Source organism: Zosterops lateralis (genome assembly GCF_965231275.1).
Source record: "Zosterops lateralis genome assembly, chromosome: 10".
Classification (NCBI taxonomy): Eukaryota; Metazoa; Chordata; class Aves; order Passeriformes; family Zosteropidae; genus Zosterops; species Zosterops lateralis.
The window spans coordinates 19,687,229-19,710,955 of NC_139770.1; the positions used below are offsets into that span (position 1 = coordinate 19,687,229).

Here is a 23,727-nt window from a genome sequence, read left to right on the forward strand (position 1 = left end):
TTTTACTTGACCCTTACATAAACAGCCTCAGACTCCCAGAAGCACCTCTGCCCTGAATACCGTTAATTCCGTTTAACTGGACAGATGGGCTCAGACAGCAGACAACTCTTGAGCTAGGAGAGTCAGAAAGGGCTAGGAGGTAAAGTACAGCATTCCCCTAAAATGCATAAATAGGTTACAGAAATAATATAATAAACATTTTTTTCCTTAGTACTATACTATTGTTAGTAGTATTCATAATAGTATTGGTAAATTATTATACTCTGCTCATAGGAAGTTACAAAGTCTAATATAATCAGCAAAATTCAGCTTCTTTCCACACACAATATGCCTAATCCCATCCCACTCACCCCTAAAGAATTAAAGCATGTGACTCCAATGCAAATTTAGGAAGGCAAAGTATGAAATGTATATTTAAACAACTAAGCAGGGAGAATTTGAGAAGTAGTCAGATTTTTAAACCTAATCTTTTTTAGCAAAGTATTACCACAAACAGTGGTAAATTCCTCTCCAGGCTCCTGACTTAATCTTCTCTGGATTGCAATGTATAAGCCCTCCTTTGTTGGCTGCAGTATTCCTACCCCTGCTGATGTGTCAGAAGCTGTGAACATTAGGCAAAATACAACTATGTGGCACTGTATCACTTTTTTCCTTTCCTCTCCTTTCTAGAAGATGTCAACAGATACAGCAGAGGGCAACAACACCAAATCCAGCGCTCCCCTCCTGTCTCAGAGATACCTGAGGCTGGTGACCAAGGATGGACACAGCACATTCCAGATGGCCGGTGGCCAAGGCGGAGGTGTGGCGTACCTCCGGGACGTGTGGGGGATACTCATGGACATGCGCTGGAGGTGGATGATGCTCATCTTCTCAGCCTCCTTTGTCATTCACTGGCTGGTCTTTGCAATGCTCTGGTATCTGCTGGCTGACATGAATGGGGACCTGGATCTGAACCATGATGCTCCACCTGCCAACCATACTATATGTGTCAAGCACATCACCAGTTTTACAGCTGCCTTCTCCTTCTCGCTGGAGACACAACTCACGATTGGCTATGGCACCATGTTCCCAAGTGGGGACTGTCCCAGCGCTATTGCACTGCTGGCAATCCAGATGCTCCTGGGGCTCATGCTAGAAGCCTTCCTCACAGGTAACCCTTCCTACTGCATCTTTACATACAATAGGTCTAACAACTGGATTTAAGAATAGAGCTAGAAATAAATAGTGTTCATTCTGATATATGAAAAAACAATTAAAGTAGTCACTACAAGAATGACAAGATTTCAGCTATGTAGTATTTTAAGTTAAATACCTTTAATCAAACAAAAATCAACAAAAAATTAGGTCTTATCAATATCTGGACTTAAGAATTTCAATATTCATTGGAAAATACTTGTGGTGGATCATGGCATATCGCTGTCAATCATTTATTTCTTATACCATTCTCTCTCTCAGCTATTACCATATAATTAAAATATTTAAAGTCAGTTTGTTTTGACTTTTAAGATATGCTTTTGTCTAATTGAGCTATCTTCATTGATCTTTAAGTCAGTGTTTACGTACTCCTCAGTACCCAATGTAATGAAAGTTTTTACAATGTCACAGCTATTTTAAGGTGTTTTAAGTCATTTAAAATATTCCTCATGTTTGAGGTAATTCAAAACACTTTCAAAATACATAGGTTAGTTTACTGTGTATTAGAGCTTCTACAGCATAAGATCAGTTCCTATTACCAATTACAGTAAGTTGGGGCAATTACAGCTGCAGTTAACTTCCAAGTATTAGTAAGTGAACATAATTTAGAAAAATAAGTATTTTAGGAAAGCTATACTTTTTTGAACAAAAGCAGGTTAGTACGATGCCAACCTCACAGTTTGCAATCATGGTCTTTCCAGCCTCAGCCTGCTTCTGCTCCATTGGAGCCTGCAGGGAACCAGCCCAGGTCCTGTGCTCACACTGAGTTTGCTCTTTCCCATGCTCCAGGTGCTTTTGTGGCCAAGATCGCACGCCCAAAGAACCGGGCGCTCTCCATTCGCTTCTCGCGCTCCGCCGTGGTCACACACACCGAGGGAAAGCCACAACTTATGTTCCAGGTAGTCAACATCCGCTCCAGGCCCCTGACCAGTGTCCAGATCTCTGCTATACTTTACCAAGAACAAGAGAATGGGCAGCTGCACCAAACTAGCATTGACTTCCACCTGGACAGCGTCACTGCGGATGGGTGTCCTTTTTTCATCTTTCCACTGACCTACTACCACTCCATCACTGCATCCAGCCCGCTGGATGCTCTCCTTCAAAGAGAAGCTCCTCACCACTTTGAGCTGGTCATCTTCCTGTCAGCTGTGCAGGAGGGCACAGGAGAAACGTGTCACAGGAGAACATCCTACCTCCCGTCAGAGATCCTGGTGCACCACCGCTTCGCCCCCCTGCTGGCTCGTAATGCCAAAGGTGAATACCAGGTCAAGATGGAGAATTTTGACAAGACTATTCCTGAGCTCCCAGCTGCAGCTGACTCTATGAGTCCAAAAAGGACTGACAAGGAGATCCGCATCAATGGACAGCATACCGACAGCTTCCAGCTCTGTGACATTGGCCTCATAGAGTAGAGAGAACAGACCTTGAACTTTGTGCTTTTTTAATTATTATAACGTTAAACTTGCGGGTTCCATTTAAAGACTTACTTTGTTGCCTGACCTACCATCTTCTATTGATCTCTCTCTTGTAGTCCCATCCTTTTGATTACAACGTGATATACAGAGTGAAGAGAAGTGTGTCCACTGAGGAGAGGCTGCATTAACCACCCAGGATGAAGTCAAGTGCATGAATCACAGTACTAATTCTTGGGAAATTAGAAGAGCTGTCTGCTGAATTCACCAGACTATGATTAAAGCCGTACTGACCCTGAAAGGAGAGATCTTCAAAACTCCCAAAGCTGACCAAAGTCAGAATTAACCAGCTTATGACAAAATGGACAACAAAACAAAAGCAGAAAACAATATGGGGTCATCCAGCAAACACAGGAGTTCTGGTATAAGTAACTCTGTTCATCCAAGACCTTATCTTTTCTATTCTCTTAACTCTTTGGGAATACAGACTTACATCATTTTTCAGAAGGCTGAAAGTCCTGACAATATCTCATGGCAGTGAACAGCACTCTGGCTGTGCTTATTAAGCAAAATTGTAAATACTAAGTGCACTTCTTCATTCTGCCAAGTAAGAGAACATCTCACTCCCAGACAGGTCTATGAAGACACTATCAAAAAATCTGAGTGTATAAGACAAATACTGCAATGGAAATCTTTTCTTATTTGAAAACACTGAATAAATTATTTAGCAGTGGAAAAAAATACTGTTTTTAATGAATGAATGTAGGGTTTTTTTAAAGGCCCATACATTCCACATGTTTTCACCTTTGCATTGCTTGTCTTAAGTATATCTGACCCAGAAGGATCCTCTATATATATGAGAAGTAGAACTGCATCCATTGGTATTTTATGCTTTCTAACATCAATCTTTGCCTGTACACACAGCACAAAAAATATTTAGAGACACTTGAATCAATTTTGAAATAAAAAATTAGAACAAACTATACATGAGACTTCTGTATTTAAGTGCCTCATAAATCTAGTGCAATTAAGATGCCATTCTGAAGTTCCTAAATAATTCAAGATGCTAAAGGAAAAACACAACTATGGATAACTATCTCCAAGCTCTCAACAAAAGCAGTGCCTATTAGGTGTTCATATCTGAACACTCAAGTAGAATTAAAATGAAGTTACCTTTCAAAAGTAAAAGACTTGTTCCAGAAACCCAGATGGCATAAATAGCAACTTTCACTGACAACAGCATAAGACACTACCAAATATACTTCCTCTTAACTTCACCCCAGTGGTCAGCAGCAGGAAAAATTATCTCAAGCTATCTAAAGAGATAGATTACACTGAATTCTTCTCAAATCACAAAACTGTTCACTGAACTGTGCTCATAACCCAAACAGGGTTGTCAAAAAGCTACTTTAGTTTAAGGTCTGGGGAAATGGGGAGCCACCCCACAGAAGCATTCCACACATGGTCAGGGAATGAGGCAGAAGGGCCACATTTTTGTTCCAAATGAGCTCTCATTCCAAAACAGTTTAAGTGTTGCCTTCCCCCATTGCAGACCTCAGACAGATTTGATTTATCACAGACACTCCCAAAATCTTTTTCAAACTTAATTCTATGGATAAACATTCATGATTATCGTGGAGCTTCAAGAGTAGCACAATAGCAACTTACACTGCCTTCATCCCTTTTCATCAGTTTTTTTTAGTTGTTGACTCACACACAATTTAAAGAGTTCTTTTCCACCCTTGTGTCAACAACAATAATTTTTAATTATTCCTTGCATTTTTCTACATTTTCTATCAATGTAAGACATTGGTAAGAGTCCTACAAACTAAAAATCAGTGCAAAAGCAGGAGAACAGACTCCCGTGTCAAGGCTGAAATAGGGCAGCATTCTGTGTGAGGTACTGAGTATTCTGTTTGACAGTATTCCAGGTGAGACATTGTTTTTTCCCATGTATCATATGGGACTATAATCTCACGATTTAGAGCCAAAGGTATACAAAGCTATTTCTGATTTCAAGTCACATCTAATAAAAGGTGGGCTGATTTGTTTGTTTCTACATGACTTGATACTTTAAAATTGTCCTGGTTTTAAAATAATTTTCTCTTTATAGATTTAGTTTAAAAGGAAGTACAACAGCAAGTATAAAGTAAAAATATGTTGTTAGTATACGCTAAATGCAATCTTCAAATATTACATTTTGTAATGCAAAGCTGAATAATACTGCAGAAGGAAATTAGACAAAGAACTGTGTAGTTACTTCAGAACAAGGGCAGAAAATACATTAGTATTGCTTTTACAGTTCCAGAGAACTGGTGAACCATGGATGTCAAAGTACTGTAAATATGCCATGGCCTCAGTTGGAGTAGAAGCCTGGGAAAATTGCTGATGGGCTCTGATGCACCAACATAGCACTCTATGCTTTAGCACAGCAAGGACAAACTGGTGATGAGTCTCCTGTGAATGCACTTCCTGCCAGCAAGGAATGGCAGGAGAACAAGCCAGGCAGAGTGAGGGAAAGTACAATTCAAATAAATTCAACATCCTTTTTATAGATACTTGAACACACATTTTATAGTCAAGTCTTCTGAACCTAACCAAAACCCACACATTAACCAGAACTCAACCAGGTTCCACAACTGACCGACTAACAGGAGTTTAAACTATATAACAATTATTCACTACCAGTTTGTTACTGCTGGTAACAAACCAAATCCCTTCAGCTACTAAGATGGTATTAGTCAGGAGGCTGCACAGAAAATTAAGCAGCTTTTGTGAAGAGAGACATGCTCAAGCAAGCAACTTGCTCATTTTCTTTGCTAATGGCCTCAGCCTCCCAGAAACAATCTGGGTCCTAAGTGAAGTCTGTCAGAACTGTGACAATCTGCAACAGAAACTTGCAAATACTTTGGCAATCGTCAATCTGCATGCTTAAACCAGGAACAGATACTATTTATGCTGAGAATCAGTCAAATGTGACCTTGCAAACTGTTGTGAGCACTGAAAAAGCAATCATTAAGTTTTAAGAACAGCATACTGACCACATTTGAGAAGTGTTTGTTGAATTTCTATTACTTTAAAAAAAAATTATTTTTAATTGAGGGTTCTTTGCATTGTCCTCCATTACAAATACCCAGGAACTGTTTAAATATTTGATCTCTTAATAATTCTCTAATGGGATCATCCAGAACAAAGAATATGAAAGTTGGCAACTCAGTAAATTATGTAATCTGAATCCAAGGCCCTATGAAACAGAAAGGAAAAACTGAAGCATGGTAAAATTATAGAATAAAATGCTAAACTAAGTTTAACCGAGGTAACAGAAACTGGTACAGGGACTTGCTAAAGCACATGAGGCTGAATTATAACCTGCACGTCAATTCCTTTCTCTTTGGCTTCCATAGCTTTGTGTGGATACTAGTATTTGCTGTTAAGCTGGGACTACTTCTGGCACATCTGTATCCCCTTCTCATACTCAAAATATTTTGTTATTGGAAAGCCATTACATAACAATAACTACTTGTAATTAACCAAGGCTTGAGTCAGAACAGATCAACACTTTCTATCAGTATTTCTGTGCTCTCCACATTCTCTCTCTTTCAAAGTAAAGGGGAGAGAAATGGTCTTCCTATTTACTGCAACATTAACCTCTAATACAGCAATATTATTGTTAAAACAATATTTTTATAATAAAACTCCAAAAGACTGAAGGTCTTTTGCCTCTCATACTGACTAGCAGAGAAATACAAGAGACTAAAGAAAAGCAATTAGGTACTTAAAAAGCTTCATAATTTGAGAAGAAAGACATCATCTCTCACAATGAGCTTCCCACAAATTGCATCAAGGACACCATCTTCCCTAGGGAACAGTTCCTGGAAGATCCATTCAATAGCCCTGATCACTAGCAGTTGCTACAAACACAAAATGCTCTACACTAGCTGCAGATGAACCTCTGGCAGAAGTCAACCTCTGTAAGGACATTTTGCACACTGTAAATACTCCTCAATTTCAACTGAGAAATACATCTGATCCTATACCAATATGCAATATTTTTATCTGTCTTTATCAGAAATGTGGTATATACTATAGCCTGGAACTCGAATGCTTTTATTTCTAATTGCAACAACAAGGAGGAGCTAAATAAATGAAATTAAATCAACTGCAGTAGATACTACTTCTATATCCATTTTTTGGTTAAAAAATGCAGTCCTGAAATCTCAGTAGTACTTACTTTCTTCCATTTTCATTTTTCACTAAAAAAAATCTAAATATAAAGATACATGGAAGGTCTGAAGTTTCACTATTGACATTTAAAATTGGTCAATCTTTGACCAATATCAAATTATTTTCTTGAAGTATCCTCTTTTTAAAGGAGACAATGAGGAAAACATACACATCTTGATTTTGTGACATTCAACTTAACAAGAAGAAAAATAAAAGCTTCTGTTCACAGCTTTAGAAGCTGTGAACATCAATTCCTGCATGGAGAGAGGACTGGAAGGGCTTTGAAAGCATACTCCTATGGCACATGTCACCATGGTAATCTGGAAAATTATAAATATTGCTATTTATGCTGCTCTTACTACAAAAATGCCAACAGCTATACAGGGATTAAAATACATTCCTGTCAACTTCTAATTGCAATTGGATCTCTTTGAGTTTGTCTTTAAATTCAACCTGCAATTATCTCTTCTTATCTTTGCTTTCTCAGCATATTACCAAGGAGGGTATGTAGCCAAGACTCCTTTAGCAAAGCCAAAGACTCCTTGGGTCCTAAACAGAGAAGACACATTGTCAGTAAGCTCTTACTAGTACAAAGCCTTTCAGCAGGCAGAGCTGTGCTCCGTGCACATGGAAACATGCCATGGAGAAAGAGAATGGGCATCCCAGAGAACAAGCAACACATGAGCCTGCGCAGCAAAAGTCACTGCAGTTCCCAGACAGCCAGAGCTGCCCTGATGTTCCCATCACCCTTACGATGTCTGTTTCATCTCCAAGATGACAAACCCATTCCAACTCAAGTTCAGCTCAGATGTACTGGGCCAAAATTAAGGATCCAGCATTCTGCCAGAACATGGCCTGTGTGCGGCATTTCAAACAGAACAGGGGAGAAACAAGAGACAGAAGAGCAGATAACCAGACTGAACAGGAGGTTCAGATGATGACTTAACTAATTTGATCAACAGTAAATCCATCAGCACGGGAACCTCAGGACACTGCTGGGATCTCTTTCACATTAGCAAGCATTCAAAACAATTCAAGTTCAAATGGGCAAGAAGTCCTGGGTACCAAAACAGCCCACACCAGGAATGTTTAAAGCTGCACTGAAAAAGGTGTATTGCCACAGCACGCCTGTTCATCAGCAAAGGCTCCCATCACAGAGGTACAGGAACTTAGTTCCACTTGTAGACATCACAACTGAATTAAATAAACAGAACCTACTTACTGCACGTTTCTGATCTACCACATTTAAATGTCCAATAGTGAGAACAACACAAAGTAAGAGAAACAACGCTTTGAGAACACACTTAGCAACCTGGCACAGTATCACAAATCTTGTATCAACAATAAACTTGGAGCAATAAGAAAGGCTGATATATGTACAGGCCCCCAAACACACCCTGCTCCTCCCTCCCATTTGCTGCCCACACAGTAACAAAACCATACCTGGATCTTTTCGCCCTGGTTTTTCAAAGCGTCTGTCTCCCCTAGAAAGGCAGAATAGAAGTTTCAAATAAGGTTTTGGAACTACTCCAAAAGCTCATTTTAGGTATAGGTTTTGCTGGTTTTCTTTACTTGGTGGGAACTTTTTTAAAATCAGAGCTTGATGGACAATACCTTTAGAGGTCCAAATGCCAAGTGAAATTTTCAGGAACACCAATACACACACACACGGCCCTTGGGAACTGGGTATGTTTTCAAATGTGCCCCTAAGTACTGCAAACAATGTCAAGACTAGAACTGAAGCAAATCCTTAGCACCAGCACTTCCATTGCAACTATCATAATTTATGCTCTCTTAAAGCAGTTAGCTCCTTCTTCCCAGGAACTCAGCAGAAAAATTCTTTGCAAGAAATGTTCTTTTACTTTCTCCAGAGCCTCAAGAAACATTACTGTGTTTGATTCCATCTTAGAAATTCAGACACTTCACTCACAAATATAACTAATGACCTTTCCTAAAGTGTATTTATGGAGTCAAAAGGCACAAATGGAAGCTGAACAGATGTGTGTAAAAAACTTTAAGGGCTAGAGTTCTGTTACCTTTCCTCCCAACTCTGTGATCTGTGCATTTCCCTGCCCCCTCCTCGCCCAAATCCACCCTCCACTTCATCAAAACTTCTTTGGTAGAAACCGCTTTCTCCTCGGCCTCTGCCTGAAAAGACAAAAAACACAAGTGTTTGTATAAATAATAATAGAAGTTGAAAGAATCAGGTAGGTTTCCCTTTCCTGGTGTCCCTGAGAACTGATCTTGCAGTCTTAAGCCCCAGTGAAATTATCTGGGACAAAAGGAAAAAGGAACAACGTCTGAAGAAAGTCTTATGCAAAAATTCTTATCAAGAAGTGCAAGACCAGACAGAACAGGCAAACAATTCTGAAATAAATATGATGCAGAAAAACACAGATACTTACCCAAGAGAAATTACCAAGTAAGTATGCACTGTTCACACAACATCCACATTACGTGTGTGCTTCACACACAAAAATCAGATCACTTTTAACAGCAAACTCCAGTATAATGGCACTGCACTGTGGATATACTCCGAATTATTACTGTCAAGGGTCATAAAGGAGAAGAAAGCTTCACCACTATTAAGTTCTAGTGACTGCCAGCAAAAATCTCCCCCAGGATCAGTGGGAAGAAAAGAAGGATCATAGGATGGCTACAGCCAGGTCAGAATGAAGAACATTAGCTATAGCTTAAACATTATCCTACTGACCTTTCCAGTAAATTATTCTCTATAGGCAGCTACCAAGTACCAAGCCTCAAGCCAAAAATTACAGATATATCCTCAAGCAAAGCATGTCAAACCACATCTTCAGGGGTTGAGAAGGCATGGGGTGTTTGGGTAAAAGAAAATAAGCCCCACACAACAGAAAAATAACATCCACATACATCCCTCCCAGCCCATCAAAACAACTTCCTGCACTGGTTAAATTAATGGCTGAGGTGAAGTTTCCAGATCTACAAAAGATAAACACTGCTTCACACAGTGCTCCAGCAGAAGAAATGGCACGTTTCTAATCAGCTAATTTACCATTTCAAGGTCTCATGGGAAGAAGATGAACAAGTGGAGCATCTATCAGCTAACTGTTAGGATAACGCCTTGTCTACATACACATGCAGTCTCTACAGTCGAGTTCCAGAACCTAAAAATCACCTGGTAACAGGAATTCCTGGCTGGCTAAGTATCTCAAACATCAATCTTTTCATATTTCTCTCTTCCTGGTTCAAGGAAAAAAAAAAACAAAACTCAAAGCACAAGGTGCAAACCTGCCCAGGGATCTGCAGGAGTAAGACAGAATGACCAAATGAAACAGGAAACAAACACCTTCAGAATGAACTGCAGTTCTTGTAGTCTTTTGGAGAAAGTAGTAGTAAAAAGCCTCTACTTTTAAAATCTAAAAACCCCTGGATGCATCAAGGAAAATCATACCATGTTTCAGTATCTTATGAATAGAAAAATTTGAAATAATCAAGACACTTGCAACAGTTTCTCTACTATTCTACACCAAATCTCTTAGAAGGGGTGGCAGGGGAAAGGGGCAGAAAGTTGCTTTTCAGGCAGAGGAAAAGAAAAATGATCCACAGATAATGCAGCTGAGGTCTTTAAATAGACAACTGCTTCTGTATCAGCTAGAACAGGTTGCAAGGTGTGTAAGGAACAATTTTAACATTCTCTTTAGACAAAACTACCCTGTTCCATCACCAGCAGTGGCAGATCTCCCAGAATCACAGAGATGCAGCCTTCCTTACCACAGAGTTTTGAGGATGCCTGATTTCAGATGAATATTGGACAAATTAAAAAACAGTTCGGTTCAGGAAATATCCTGAGCTGCAAACATCTGGCAGCTGAGCCTCTTCACCTTTGTGTTTTTCTCAGTCTTTACTCTCCTGCCAAGATGCCTTCTTTTGGCTGTTACTAGACTATGGACACTACGGAGCTGAGCAAGTCCATGCATATTCAGCAAAGCTGTTTTTACACAAACTCAGGGAGAGGCAGAGGAGCGGACTGAGCACTCAAGGTAAGAGAGGAGAAATTAGCATCGGACCTATGAGAGTTATTAGAAACACTTTCACTACAGGAAGTCTGATACTACAAAGTTGACCATAGTCACAAGTGTAGAACAAGTTGCAAAGGCAAGAAACAGGAAGAGGTGATAAAACATCAAAAATAGCATTATGTTTATCCAGTTAAAGCATTATGGGTCCCCTAAAATCCTGGATGAGGACTCCAAGTTTTTATTCTTCACAAATAAAGGTCAGAAAAGTTTCAGCAGCTCATGTGAGAGCAATCTTTGCCTAATTTCTTCACTACAGGAAAGCTCCCCTCCTCCCACAAGAGATAATAAATCAAAAGCTGTTGATAGAGTCAAAACAGAACAAAAGCACTGACTCATCTCCTGTCCCTGAGGTAGCAGAGGTGGGAAGTTGCACACACTTTCCCAACAAAAACAAAGCAGCCTTATACAGTGAGCAGCAGCAGCACTGCAGTGCTCCCCCTTGCAGAGTGAGCAAGGTGAGTGCATCTGCCTGCTGGGAGCAGACACACCTCCAGAACCAGAGCACTGGCAATATGGGACATTTCACCTGCAAATAAAGCAAGTGTCCTGTACAAGAGAAAGAATCAGTTGTTTTACCAACAGCATGGCTTATGGCCATTTAAAAGTATGTGAAATCACAGCCTGAGAAACCTCCTCCCACTTACCAGCCCTGTATGGTGGTCCATCAGTATTTCAGTTGTGCTCAGCCACCAAAATGGTCTGAATTAAAAGATAACCTTGCAAAATTGTCCAAACAACTGATCTCAGGCATTCAGGTTAGGGCTGCCTGTGGGGTCACAGTCCTCAGCTGCAGTGATACCACACAATACTGGACAGGACTACTGAAGTCACCTCTGCCCTGGCTGTGTTGCCACCCTGTCCATGTGTGGAAAAAGCAAAGGCCCATCAACAGAGCCAAGCAGAAAGAAGCAAGTGTGCAGCCCCAGCAGACACCAAGCAGGCCACAGGGTGGGAAGCATCAAACAGATCCTACCAAGCTACAGAAGAGAAGCAACCAGCCAAGGAAAACTGTGCAAAGTCAGTCATTCAGCAAGAACTATGTGGGTGGGTCTGACCTGAAAGTGCACACTAGGGCACAGCTAATGCTGGTCACAGAATGCAAGGGAAATATCCTGCAGAGAGGATAAAACTGCACATGTAAGCACACCCTTTGACATTCTGCTTCTGCACTCCTTGGCTTATTTTAAACACAATGCTACTTCTGACAAAAAAATATCTGGCACACAAGCAGCAGACTAAGTGTATATGTCACACAAAGTACTGAATGTAAAGTCAAGAAATGTCAATAAACCTCTCCATTTAATAACGGAGTGGAGCAAATGTGTCATTTGTATTTCAGTAATTTCTAAAAAAACTCAGGATGAGGACATCAATCCATTGGACACTGCAATCTTAACAGCTAAGTCTCTAACCTGAAAAATAGACAAGTTGGAATTTAAGTAAAAATGTAAGACACAAGCAGGAGGGTAAGAAGCAGCACAAACTGTCATTCTAATTGTCATTACAAAACACCCCAAAACCCTACAGAATACAAGAAGTAAATTCTTGAAATTACAGCGTAACTGGAGTTTAGGATCTACAATCAAAGCCATAATATTCTTTGGGAAAAACAGAGTAACTGTAGTTCAACTACTGCTGTTAGATATGCGAACATTACACTTTCACACCATTGACACACTTTACAGCAGAAGCAAAAACAGATTACAAAGGGCAAAGAGGGTGGGTGGGGAAAGAGCTCTAATAGGAAGCAAAGGACCCTTCATAACAGTCCTAACCAAACGGGAGAACAGCTACAAAACAAAGTGTCTGTAAGCTTACAGCCCATTCCAGGGACTATTTAAATCTCTCCTCATCTGAGGCTCTTATTCATGAATGTTGACATTCCAGTCCTGCCAGCACAAAGCACACGGCTTAACTGCACACCACAGGGAGCTCCCAGGAAAACAAGTCAATTAGAAAAGAGTCACGTGCAGCTACTTGGTTTCTTCAGACTACAACTTCTTAAAAAAAAAAAAATACAAAAAACCCACCAAACCAAAAATTAAAGCAACTTCCAAGTAGTTACCACGTTCTCATCACAACCTTTTACCTGTAAGTAAAAGTTGGGGTAACTCCCCAGGAAATATTTACTGAGTGTTATCTTGCAGTTTTTAATACTGGTAAGTGAATCCCATTTAGAGTTCTACCCGTAACACTCCTTTACCAGCATTTCTTTCCGTTGCCAATCCACTACAGATTGCTTCTCGTGCTCTCAAATGCTGGAACACAATTCCGTGATTTGTGCCTCACCCGGGAAACTTCATTAACAAATCTAATCACACATGCAAATTCCTCTACAAAGCTGCTGTGCTGCAAGTCCCTTCAAGACAGAAATCTCATTTCGGTAAAGCTGAAGCCCACACTGACTCGGCAGCAGCTTTGCTGCACAAAACTGTCTAAAGTACATGGAAAACACCAGAAAACCTTATGAACCCAGGCAATTTTGCAGTGCAAAAAAAAAATGCTTTCCAACTGTTAAGTGAGGCAGCTCATTTAGTGAACAAACTCCCAAGAAATTTCAAGTCCTTCTCAATGTAACTTGAAAAAACAAAACTGCATTTAAAGCCTGCTACTTACAAGCAACACTTTTGTAAATGTCAACAGTCCTGTGCAACTTTCATAAATAACTACGGGAAAAGCGTCCTTGGCTACAACACCATAAGTGTGTAATTATGAAAATGGTACCATTTTGTCCTGGCAGAAACCCTAATTTCTTTGCTGTTGTAGGGAAGACTCATCTTGCCTAGAACCCAACATCAATTGCTCATGGGAAGAAGAGCAGAAGAGTGGAAGAAACAAGCAGCAACCAGCATCAATGGAAGAAGCTCAGAAAGCTGAAGAAATTTACTGCAGAAATGTGTCCTTTACAGCTTAGTCAGAGCAGCCTAACAAGCACATCATATAACAATTCCAACAAATTAAAAGATCAAATTAGGTCAAAACAAAAAAGAAAGGGAAAACTATTACTTTCGCAACAAAGTTCTTGCTAGTATTTCTTAACAAATCTTAAAAATTAACTATGGGAAACCAGGAATATATGTAGCAGCTTTCAAACAGTCTTAATACGGCATACATTTTAAGTTCTGTCCATTAAAATGTAAGGAATCAAACTTTACTGCCAAACAAAACAGTCATGCATACAAGTAGATTCAATAGTAGAATTACTGGATTAGAAGCCATATTTGCCACATTTAGCCTTACAACCTCATTGAAACCAGTGGGGGCAATTAAAAAACAGCCCACTGCTCACTGCATAAGGATGGCATTGTAAATAGTGCAGCAAGAAAACAAAGAGAAATTTGACAAAAGAAAGCAAAATAAAGGGTTTGCCAAATTAGAAATGGCCAAAGTATCTTGATACTGAAACTAGAGAGCACACTAGTGGGTGTATGATCTCAAATCACAAATTTTAAGCAGTATTAATTTAATTTGCAGAATTAAGTCTTGATGCATCTAAAAAACCAGCCAATACACGTATTCCTAGGAAAAGTGAAACATAGGTGGTAGAAACACACACATTAAAATAAAAAAGCAACAACTCTCAAATGAGTATACACATCTATATATATATATGCACACTTTTCTTTCAAGGAAACCCTGAGCATTTGTGCAAATACAATGACAAATGAAGCGGAAGCACCAGGAAAATCTAGCAATAGTCTCATAAAGCTTTAAATTCATATCATAGCTGGAAAGCAATCACAAGAAGATAAACAACAATCTACAAATATCAGAGATGTAAACTAAAAAGAAAGCAGGATTAAGGCATGAGAACAGAAATAATAGAACACATTAAGTCAAAGCAAAATTTTGGTCAAGCATCCAATTACAGAAGTACTTTCTGAAGATCTTATTGAAAATATCACTCATTAAAGACACGTAGAATTAAATTTAAAAGGGCTCTAGGAGAAACCTCACCTAAGCACCTGCAAAGACAAAGGTTATAAGATTATTTACTCTGTATTTCCAAGCTACTAGCTTCCTACTATTCTAAATGTAACCCATCATATTTATATATAAAACCCCCCCAAAAAAAGAGTTCATAGAAGCGTCCACATTGAAAGTGAACTGCTGAGATAAATTCTGGGTTTAACAATTTGATTTGACTTTGAAAACACAGCTTCAGGACATTTTCTCCATTAATTTGCAAATGTTTGAGGTAATCCTGGATGAGACATCAACTACAGTGATGCACTAAAACTGGAAAGACTCAAATGTCTCCCAAATTCAAATACATCTTTCTATTCACTGCTTACATTCAGGATGTTAACAAACGAAGATGGCTTTTCAGAACACTGAACTCAACCTACTACAACCTTGATGTCTTAAATACATCCGTAGATTTTTTCTACCCTCTCCCTATAAATTGGTTTTATGCTTTTAATAAAGTTATTTTTAACAATTCTAACCAAAGAATTTCATATTCCACCCCAAAACTACCTTTGCCTTTTGCTTTCCCACCCACCAACCTGGCAAAGGCATGTAACAGAGATACCAGCTGTGCACTGAGATGTGCAGAATCATCACTGAACACAGTATTCATTCTCCAGCACCACCTTGTTGGAAACGTTTCAAAGCTTTAAGCAACAAGACACTGAGCATGAGAACGCATGGTTCTAGGCAAGCCCCACGTAACATCTCTGAGCAGCTTTGACCTGGATCACCTGGATCCTTTGCAGCACATCCCACCGGCAGCTCACCTCGACCTCTAGAGGAACTTCGACCTCGAGGAGCCCCCACCACCGTTCCTCCTCCACGTCCCGTCAACCGCAGGACAGCAGCACTGTTTACAGACATCGAGAAATTTCTCTGCCAAGAACAAAGAGTCACGGTCAGATCCGATTGGAAAAACCTTCACAAAAAAAAAAAACCCAATAAAAACCAAATAAAAAGGAAAAACAGAAACATTTATCATTATCTTAATTTTGGCTTTGGTTTCATTATAAATTCTCTACAATTAACACTAGAAAGGAAAAGGATTCCATGCTCACGTGAGCAGCTAAAGTAGTCTATAAAAGGATCTTGGTCATTATTACCATTTTCAAGTTACTTAGCTGAGCCTTCTATGCATTGAAATAAGCATTTGAACACCTACTCCTTTATCAGGTTGCCAGCACAGAAACCATCAGAACATCAGCAGCGTCAAACACACATTCTACTGCAAAAAGTGACTGGCACCTGCCTGTACTTAACACCAGTAATTAATACCAATTCCAAACTTACTTCTTAAGCAAAGCAAGAAAATGTAAAGACCAGGAGAATTTGGATAAAACTATATTTACCAATCTCCTTCGCAGAAATAAGTCTTTTTATTCTCTAAAGATCACAAGAGTCATGTATTTTAGGAAAAACTAAGTTACTTAAGGCTTCCAAAATTTAAGTGACACTCATTTTCATAAGATAAACACCAGTAAAATATAACTTTAGCTTAATATGAAACAATTGCTAAAGCTATTTCAATAAAGAATGGATAAATATAACCAACTCTGATCCTATTCTATGAGCACAAATACTTAGAAAATTGGGCCAAAGAATTCAGAAGCATGTTCAGAAACATTAACAAGTAAACTTGAATTGACACAGACTTTCTGAATGCAAGTTTTGAATACTTTGAATGCAAAGGACTCCAAACAGCTGTTATATCAGGCTTCTTGAAAGGAACCTAAAGCCAGCAAGGTGCTTACATCAACTCATGTGAATTACTATGACTTTGAAGGTCATCAGAGAACAATGAGACAAGTGATTATATACTATTTAAAAATCTAAATCACTAACATCAAAGCCAACAGGAGTTTTAATATATTACAGAAACATTTCAGAAACTGCTTGATATGTGCTCCCTACAAAAGTAGATCTTCCTTCAAGAGAGAATTGGTAACTAATTGGACTTGAGGGGGAAGAAAAAATGCAGTCATGCATGGCAAAAAAGCAAGGTCAGCCTCCAGTAAATCTGTTTTCTGAGCTAGCTCTTAAAGTTTAAAGCAACCGTTTCAACTGCAAGTCAAAAGGAACCACCTCCATCTGCCTCTGAGCAAACCACCACCTTTCTGGGTGTTGATATTTCTGCTTTTTTGTGAAGCACTGAAATATTTCACTACAAAAACATATTTAAGCTATTATCAGAACAGTTGTCTTGCATAAGAGATTCTTAATTTTTTTAATGCCTTATTCTTCCTTTAAGAACAGGAAAGAAAATTAGAAAATACTATTCTTATTTTCTTTTCCAATTCATTTTTAATTTGACTTGTCTGCCTGAACCCTGAGCAACTTCTCCCTCCTCTCTGTAGAGGCTGCTGCCGTGAAGGCATAGTGGTAACAATCCACATGGTAAGATCACAGCAAGCAATAAAAAAGCAAAGTCAAAAAGCAAAAATTGCACTACTATTGGTCAGTGTGTTCCTTCAATGACAGTGCTGACAATGCACACCAAAAAACAAAGCTGCCACAAAACAGCTTTAGCAGCAAATGTAATGTCTTAGGAAACAGATGTCAGGAAAATAACCAAGGAAAACAGAAAAGGAGTTATATTCAGCAAGAGTTTGAGCCTCCCTTAACATGCAAGCAGGTAAGATTAAGACAGCCAAATTCTCCCCCAAAGCAAATAGGAAAAAGGGGAGCAGTGGGAAAAGCTAAGTGCTCTGTGGTGGAAAGCCCTGTTAAAGTCATCTGCAGAATCCTTCTTTGCTTCAACAGACACTACCCTGGAAATGTATAATATATTTACAATCACAGATTTGTCTAAGATATTTCATTACATTACGTGAATCAGTTGAACTATAGGTTAGCTCAACAACTTTACCTTCAGAAAAGTAACATTTTACATAAAAAGAAGTAGCAATTCCACCCAAAGTGTGTCTGTGTCCTGTTACAGGGAACACTGTAGTCTTAAGTATCAAATTAAATACTACAAGACTAAATACATTTAAGTTTAAATTCATATAGCTGACACGATCTGTCATCCATCCCAAGACAATACATCTTTAAATCAGCTTGAGACAAGTTCTTCCCACAGTACACATAAAACTGCAGTGCCATCAGGTGGAAAACACAGCAGGAATTGTTCTGAATCTAAGGCCAAAGTAATCCTGACAGGCTGAGCTGCAACTGAACACTACACCAAACTACCAGTGCTCTGATCAGCCTCTCCCTCTAAGGACTCTTCCCCTCAAGTTCTGATAAAATTCTATCCTAAGTATTCATGGAGGGGAGTAAAAAAGTCTTTCAAACCCTCTTTTGTCAATCTTAATTGTAAGAACTTTCCTGCACCACAGCTAGCAGCAAATCCATTAATATTCACCTCAAGATCACTTCTGAACATGATTCTTAATGATAAAAAGTGTTCTGTCATGGGGAACAAACACCAGAATTCCCAACTTAAAAAATGCCATTCCCTTGGTTCCTTGAATCAGTCATGAAGACAGGAAAAAAAAGGACATGAAAAACCAGATTGTTCACATCCTCTGGGTCCCCAGAGAGCATTAAAGGAAAAGGTTTCTTATGAAGGGAATATGGACCTCTTCTTTCAGATTATGATTTTTGTGGAGATTTTAGAGAATTGTTAAACTGCTTAAAGGCTCCTGTATGATTACAGGTGAAAAGGAGCAGGAAAAAGCACTGACATGGTATCATACACCAACTCCTCAGGGGTTTTCAGACTGGTGAAACACTGGGCACTACAGCAGAGGACCACATCTACCCCTGAAGCTCAGCAGCACTTACCATCTCACCTGTACTCAGCATACTCTCTATACCAGAGCCCTCAACTCGTGTTATTCCTTGCAGAGAGTGTCCTGACAATCACCAAAAGCAGCATCCCCTTAAACTGTAAAAGGCCTGTAGTCCTTCCTGAAGGACTCCACTATACATCAGGAAAAGAATATGTCCAAAGACATTTACACAAAGGTTCAACATTTCAGTGTGTTACTGTATGTCCAGCTGACCATTTCTGGGGCTTGCCCCTGAATCCCTTCTCTTCCTACTCAAGAACAGGAGCTAAGGTAAGACTTCACATAAAAGCACAGTCCCAATTTCAGTTGCCTTTAAAGAGTAACCACAACATGAGGTGTTCATACTGTATCCATGTGAACTCAAATATAACTGCTGATTTAAAAACTAAACCATTAGTATCTTGTGTGAAATAACAGCATCCTACAGGGACACAAGAAATACTGACCAACTCTGAAGAGGAAGAAGTCCGGAAGAGATGAAGAGGATATGCCAAAACACCCACGCACAAAATGAAATGAAAAACTCAAGAACACAACAGCCTGGGGCAGGCAAAAGAAGAAGGATGCTCTGATCTCTTAAGAAACTAATAGTAACACTATCCACCCCTGCAAAAATCAAATTACTCAAGCCAGTAAAAATACTCACCTTCCTATTACAAAAGAAACAAAACAAAACAAAACAAAACAAACAAACAAACAAACAAACAAACAAACAAAAAAGCCAAACCACAGTATTTTGAAGTAAGAAAAGTGCTAAGAAACATGAAAAATTGGAGAGCAACTGCAAAATCAAAAGTTCTGACAGCCAGAAAGAGGAAACCAGCTCAGAGTCAAAAGTCAGAGGCACTTATCCAGAGAAGATGAGTAGTTTTCTCCATTAGAAATCAAATTTAAAGCAAGAGCTTCCAAAGATCAGTCATCCTTGAAATGGAATCCTTATGGAGTACCTGTTCTCACTCTCATCCATCTCTATTTAGTTATATACCTATAAACGAGCAACTGCTTCTATATAGAGCAGTAAACAGTACACAACAGTAAGCAGTTAACAGTCTAAAAACTCCAGCACCTCTCTAAAGAACACAAAACTGAGGCTACAGAATTTAGCCACTTTTGTGACACTCTGGTTTCCAAAGAGAAGGTGGTAAAAAACTGTAGAAAACATCACTAATCTGAAAATAGTGCATACCTAAAAAATAGGTAACGCTTCCCAGACTGCGATCCTGGATTTAACCAACCTGTCTACCCTTCAACAGAATATTGGATGAAAAAAAAAATCCAAATTTAAGACATTAATTGTACATGGATAGAATTTAAACTTTATGCTGACACAGGATGCTTTCATAATTTATTTCTCTGTATCCTAGGTTACAATGAAAAGTTGTAACCAAAGTTATGTACTGTATTACAATCTTCATAAGCTGTTAATATAGGTGAGGCAGCGTTCTTTATCTCCCCTATGACTCACCCGTGGTAACTCCCTCTAGGGGACCATCCCCACTAATGGGCCACCAGTGTCTCCCTTGATTCATGGATTTACATCATCCCACTGTGAGATGCCCCACTCAGGGGGAGGAACCAAACAATCCTACCTGGGTATAACCTGAGGCCTGGAACACCAGCAGGGCACTACCACTGGATTCCCAGAGGACAAGAGCTCAACAACCACCACTGGACCTCCAGAGAAGGACCCTTTCTGCAGGATCACTGCTCCAACAAAACCACACCCATCACTCCAACAGGACTGCAGCAACCATTTAATGAGACTGCTACCACCACTCTGACCAACAGGGTGTCACAGTCATATTCTTGCTCTGTCAGTTTAAGTCAGAGTTTCTGTACTATTACTTTTATTTTTATTTCCCTATTATATTGTAGTTCTGACCTGGAATCCCCTGATGGTTTGCTTTCAAAACTAGTACACTCTGAGACCTACTAATCTCAAATTTTATTGTTTTTCTAAATGGAAGCACACTCTTTATTATGCCTTTACACTAATAACAATCTAAAGATTTAAAAAGAAAAAAAAAAAACAAACCTGTTCTTCTTCTGTAAAAGGTACAAGTGCCAGTGGTGGCAGGGGCTCCTCTTGTAAAATAGGCAAAAATTCCTTATCCAGAAGGTCTGAAGGTATCTGTACGAAAGAAAAAGAGCATTCTACTACATGCAAGTATTGCCACTTCAGGGATGATGCCACACACACTGATTCACAAAAAATTTTTAGTCTTCCAACTCTGTCTCCATCTACCCAGTACTTTCAATAACTCTTATTGTGGGTGGGTGTAACTCTGCTGCAAATTTACAACCCTCAGAAAAAAATTCTTATAAACAAGGCATCCAAAGCATCACCCACCCACAGATATCAGAATTCAAATTTACACACCACTGCAGCTGAAATCTGAATGAAGTGACATTTCATCTGGTAAATTAAAAATTATTGCTTTTAATTTCAACACATTTTTATAGCCAGATTATAGCCAACTACCACCTACAGCACAGAGGTTTGTATTTGTTTTAAAGTAAGCAACTCCAATTTACAACCAACCAGGAGAGTAAAAAACAAAACCAAACCCAAACCAACCAAAAAAGGCACACAAAAAAAGCCAAGTACAATGAAACTATATGTGTAGATTAACAAGAGAACACAAATGATTGAAATCAAAATAAATTTTATACTAATTTTGAATCAGGAGCTCCATCAGCAGATGTGACCTTGAGAACATGGACAAGAACCTCCAATTACATAGAGCCAAGTGAGCTCCAATTATACCAATGGACAACTGCTTCAAAAACATTTAGTTCATAACACTAAAGAGATTTTTTCATTTAGATATATGTTAGCAGAAATCTTCCTGCTTTCAGTCAGATTCTCTTTTAATTAGAGATGCAACAGCTTTAAAACACTGCTGTCATCTACTAGCTGACTAGAATGACTGTCAACAGTCCTCTCAGTGTTCATAATTAGAGCCACTCAACACCCTGGAAACATGGTTACCAAAAGAAAGACATACTCTAATCAATGTCCTTCTAGCAAAAACATAGGAAGAAAACACTCTTTTTGACCATTCATAACTATCAGAGAACTTCCTGTAACACAGGGTATTTGAGGATTGTTCTGAATCAGCCCCAAGAGCAGAAGTCTCAGCATCATCTGACATAACAAACACAAACTGTAAAAAACAATGACTTCTGACTGGCTGACCTATTCAAGCATAACATCAAGATTTAAATCACAGTTTCCTGTAGAACAGGACAATTCTGCCTGCTAAAGCACAGCTTTAAGCTACACCACACTTAACAGACTTAGAAAAATCTTTGACATTCAATGCCCTTAAATCCATGCTTAAGCAATATGGGACTCTAGTGTTGTATGAGAATGTCAGCACAGCCAAGACAGGATAGGAACATGAAACTGTGTGTGCACATCTCCATTTCAAGCTTAAGGCACAATCCTGACATCATTTCTTGCAGTCCCTCCCTCCCTCAAGGGTGAGCTCCCAGGGGAATTCAGTTGCCAACTCTGTTGCAACAATAAACCAACCACTGTCACCATCTAAAGAAAAACCCAGTGTTTACAACAGCAAAATGTATTAATAATTTGCCTGAAAGATCGCTGAAATTTTATATCATCTTTTTTTTACATCACTGAGAACTTTTGTTTGAAGTGAAACCAGAAAAAGTTCTTGATTTTCTATACTGCTCTTATGCATTACATGTCATTGTTTCTGTGTCCTGACTCCCAGAGAAGTGATCTACCTGAGGACTGCTCTCATTGGGATAGTTACCTGCTGAAGTGAATTGACTAAAAATGGGATAAATAGAGACCTCTTGCTTTTTTCAGATAATCTGCTCAGATGATTTATTGCCTGACTTTGTAGCTGAATCAAACAACGATTATGCACTACATTAAATAAAATCCTACTGAGGCAAGCAAATCTGCACAGCTGCAAGGAGACTTTAACCCTCAGTCATCTGTGGCAGTGGTACTGAATATGGCAATCAGGTTTTTTTGTTCTCTACAGTACAGGAAGTTACCCCCTAAAATGGAAAAAACACACAAAAAAACCCCAACACACGAACAAACAAAATTATAAACAAACAAAAGCCCAAAAAACATATTGAATCTGGTAAAAGTGCAACCAAACAAGTGTACGCATTAAAACCCCCCAAACCAGCCCGGGACTGCATGGGATGTGTGACATCTTTGTCCATAATCACAAAATACAAACAAGACTGTCATTAGGAGTACACACATCAGGCCACCTTCCTCTTCCTGCTCACCTTATTATCCTTTAGAAAAAGTGCCAACATTTCTTCTCTCCCATAGCGATAGTCTGCTAGTTTGTACTTCGGCAAAGCCGGAGACAGAGGAGGGGATGTCACGCTCCCGCCACTAGACAGAGCTCGCAGCCTAAAGGAAGGCAGAAAAGCAATGAGAACTGAATTGAGAACATCTTCACCTCTGCTACCATCCCTTCACACATTTATAGACTTGACGCAAACAAAATAAATACAATACTGAAAGTAAATACATTAACAGTTTAACTTCAAAATTCAGTGCTTCAATAGGAAGAGTGGAAGAACCTCCCTTGTTTCACCCACAGCCACGAGAGCAAGAAAGAAAAAAATTCCCATGAGCACATCAAGGAATTCAACTTGAAATTCAATTTGCCCCAGGAAAACTCTTATGTTGACTATATAGCAAGCCAGTTATACCCCTGTAAAGCCTTGCCTAAGCTATTTACACAGGCTGCACACAAATCAGTGGGGCATCTTAATGACAACAGCTTCCCTTTTGCTAAGAAAAATTCTTACAATTCTACAGGAGTGCAGCAAAGATTGAGCTAAGGAAAGAGTCTATTCAGATGTTTCATGAAGTTTAATGGAACAGCACAGTAAATTTTACAATGAAGTTTCTTCTTGTCTCTCTGGAATCCTTCCTTAACACAAATTCCTTTTTCACAAGTTAAAATTAATGGCTTTTTTTTTTTAGAGTGCATATACCATCTAACTTAAGCTATCAATAAAAGAAAAAAAAATAAAAGGTATGTACAAAATATAGTGACACTCTGCTTC

The 23,727-nt window shown here is 39.1% G+C and overlaps 2 protein-coding genes across 8 annotated transcripts in view; one reads left to right on the forward strand and one right to left on the reverse strand.

Moving 5' to 3' along the window:
- The window catches only part of GIGYF2 (GRB10 interacting GYF protein 2), a 75,341-nt gene that overhangs the window by 37,656 nt on the left and 13,958 nt on the right, over positions 1 to 23,727 (reverse strand). For 6 of the 7 annotated variants that reach the window (XM_083868702.1, XM_083868703.1, XM_083868701.1 and 3 more), the window contains 5 exons: positions 22,933 to 23,062; positions 20,690 to 20,785; positions 15,628 to 15,736; positions 8,867 to 8,978; positions 8,274 to 8,314 (listed from right to left, as the gene is read on the reverse strand). In XM_083868702.1, the coding sequence (XP_083724828.1) occupies positions 8,274 to 8,314; positions 8,867 to 8,978; positions 15,628 to 15,736; positions 20,690 to 20,785; positions 22,933 to 23,062 (488 nt within the window). Of the gene's footprint in view, positions 1 to 8,273; positions 8,317 to 8,866; positions 8,979 to 15,627; positions 15,737 to 20,689; positions 20,786 to 22,932; positions 23,063 to 23,727 lie in introns of those variants that run through there. The other variant, XM_083868704.1, reaches the window with a different exon arrangement.
- On the forward strand, positions 673 to 2,606 carry KCNJ13 (potassium inwardly rectifying channel subfamily J member 13; the record flags this gene model as incomplete). Its single annotated transcript, XM_083868706.1, has 2 exons — positions 673 to 1,150; positions 1,984 to 2,606. The coding sequence occupies 2 exons, from the start codon at positions 673 to 675 to the stop codon at positions 2,604 to 2,606; spliced, it is 1,101 nt and encodes a 366-aa protein (XP_083724832.1).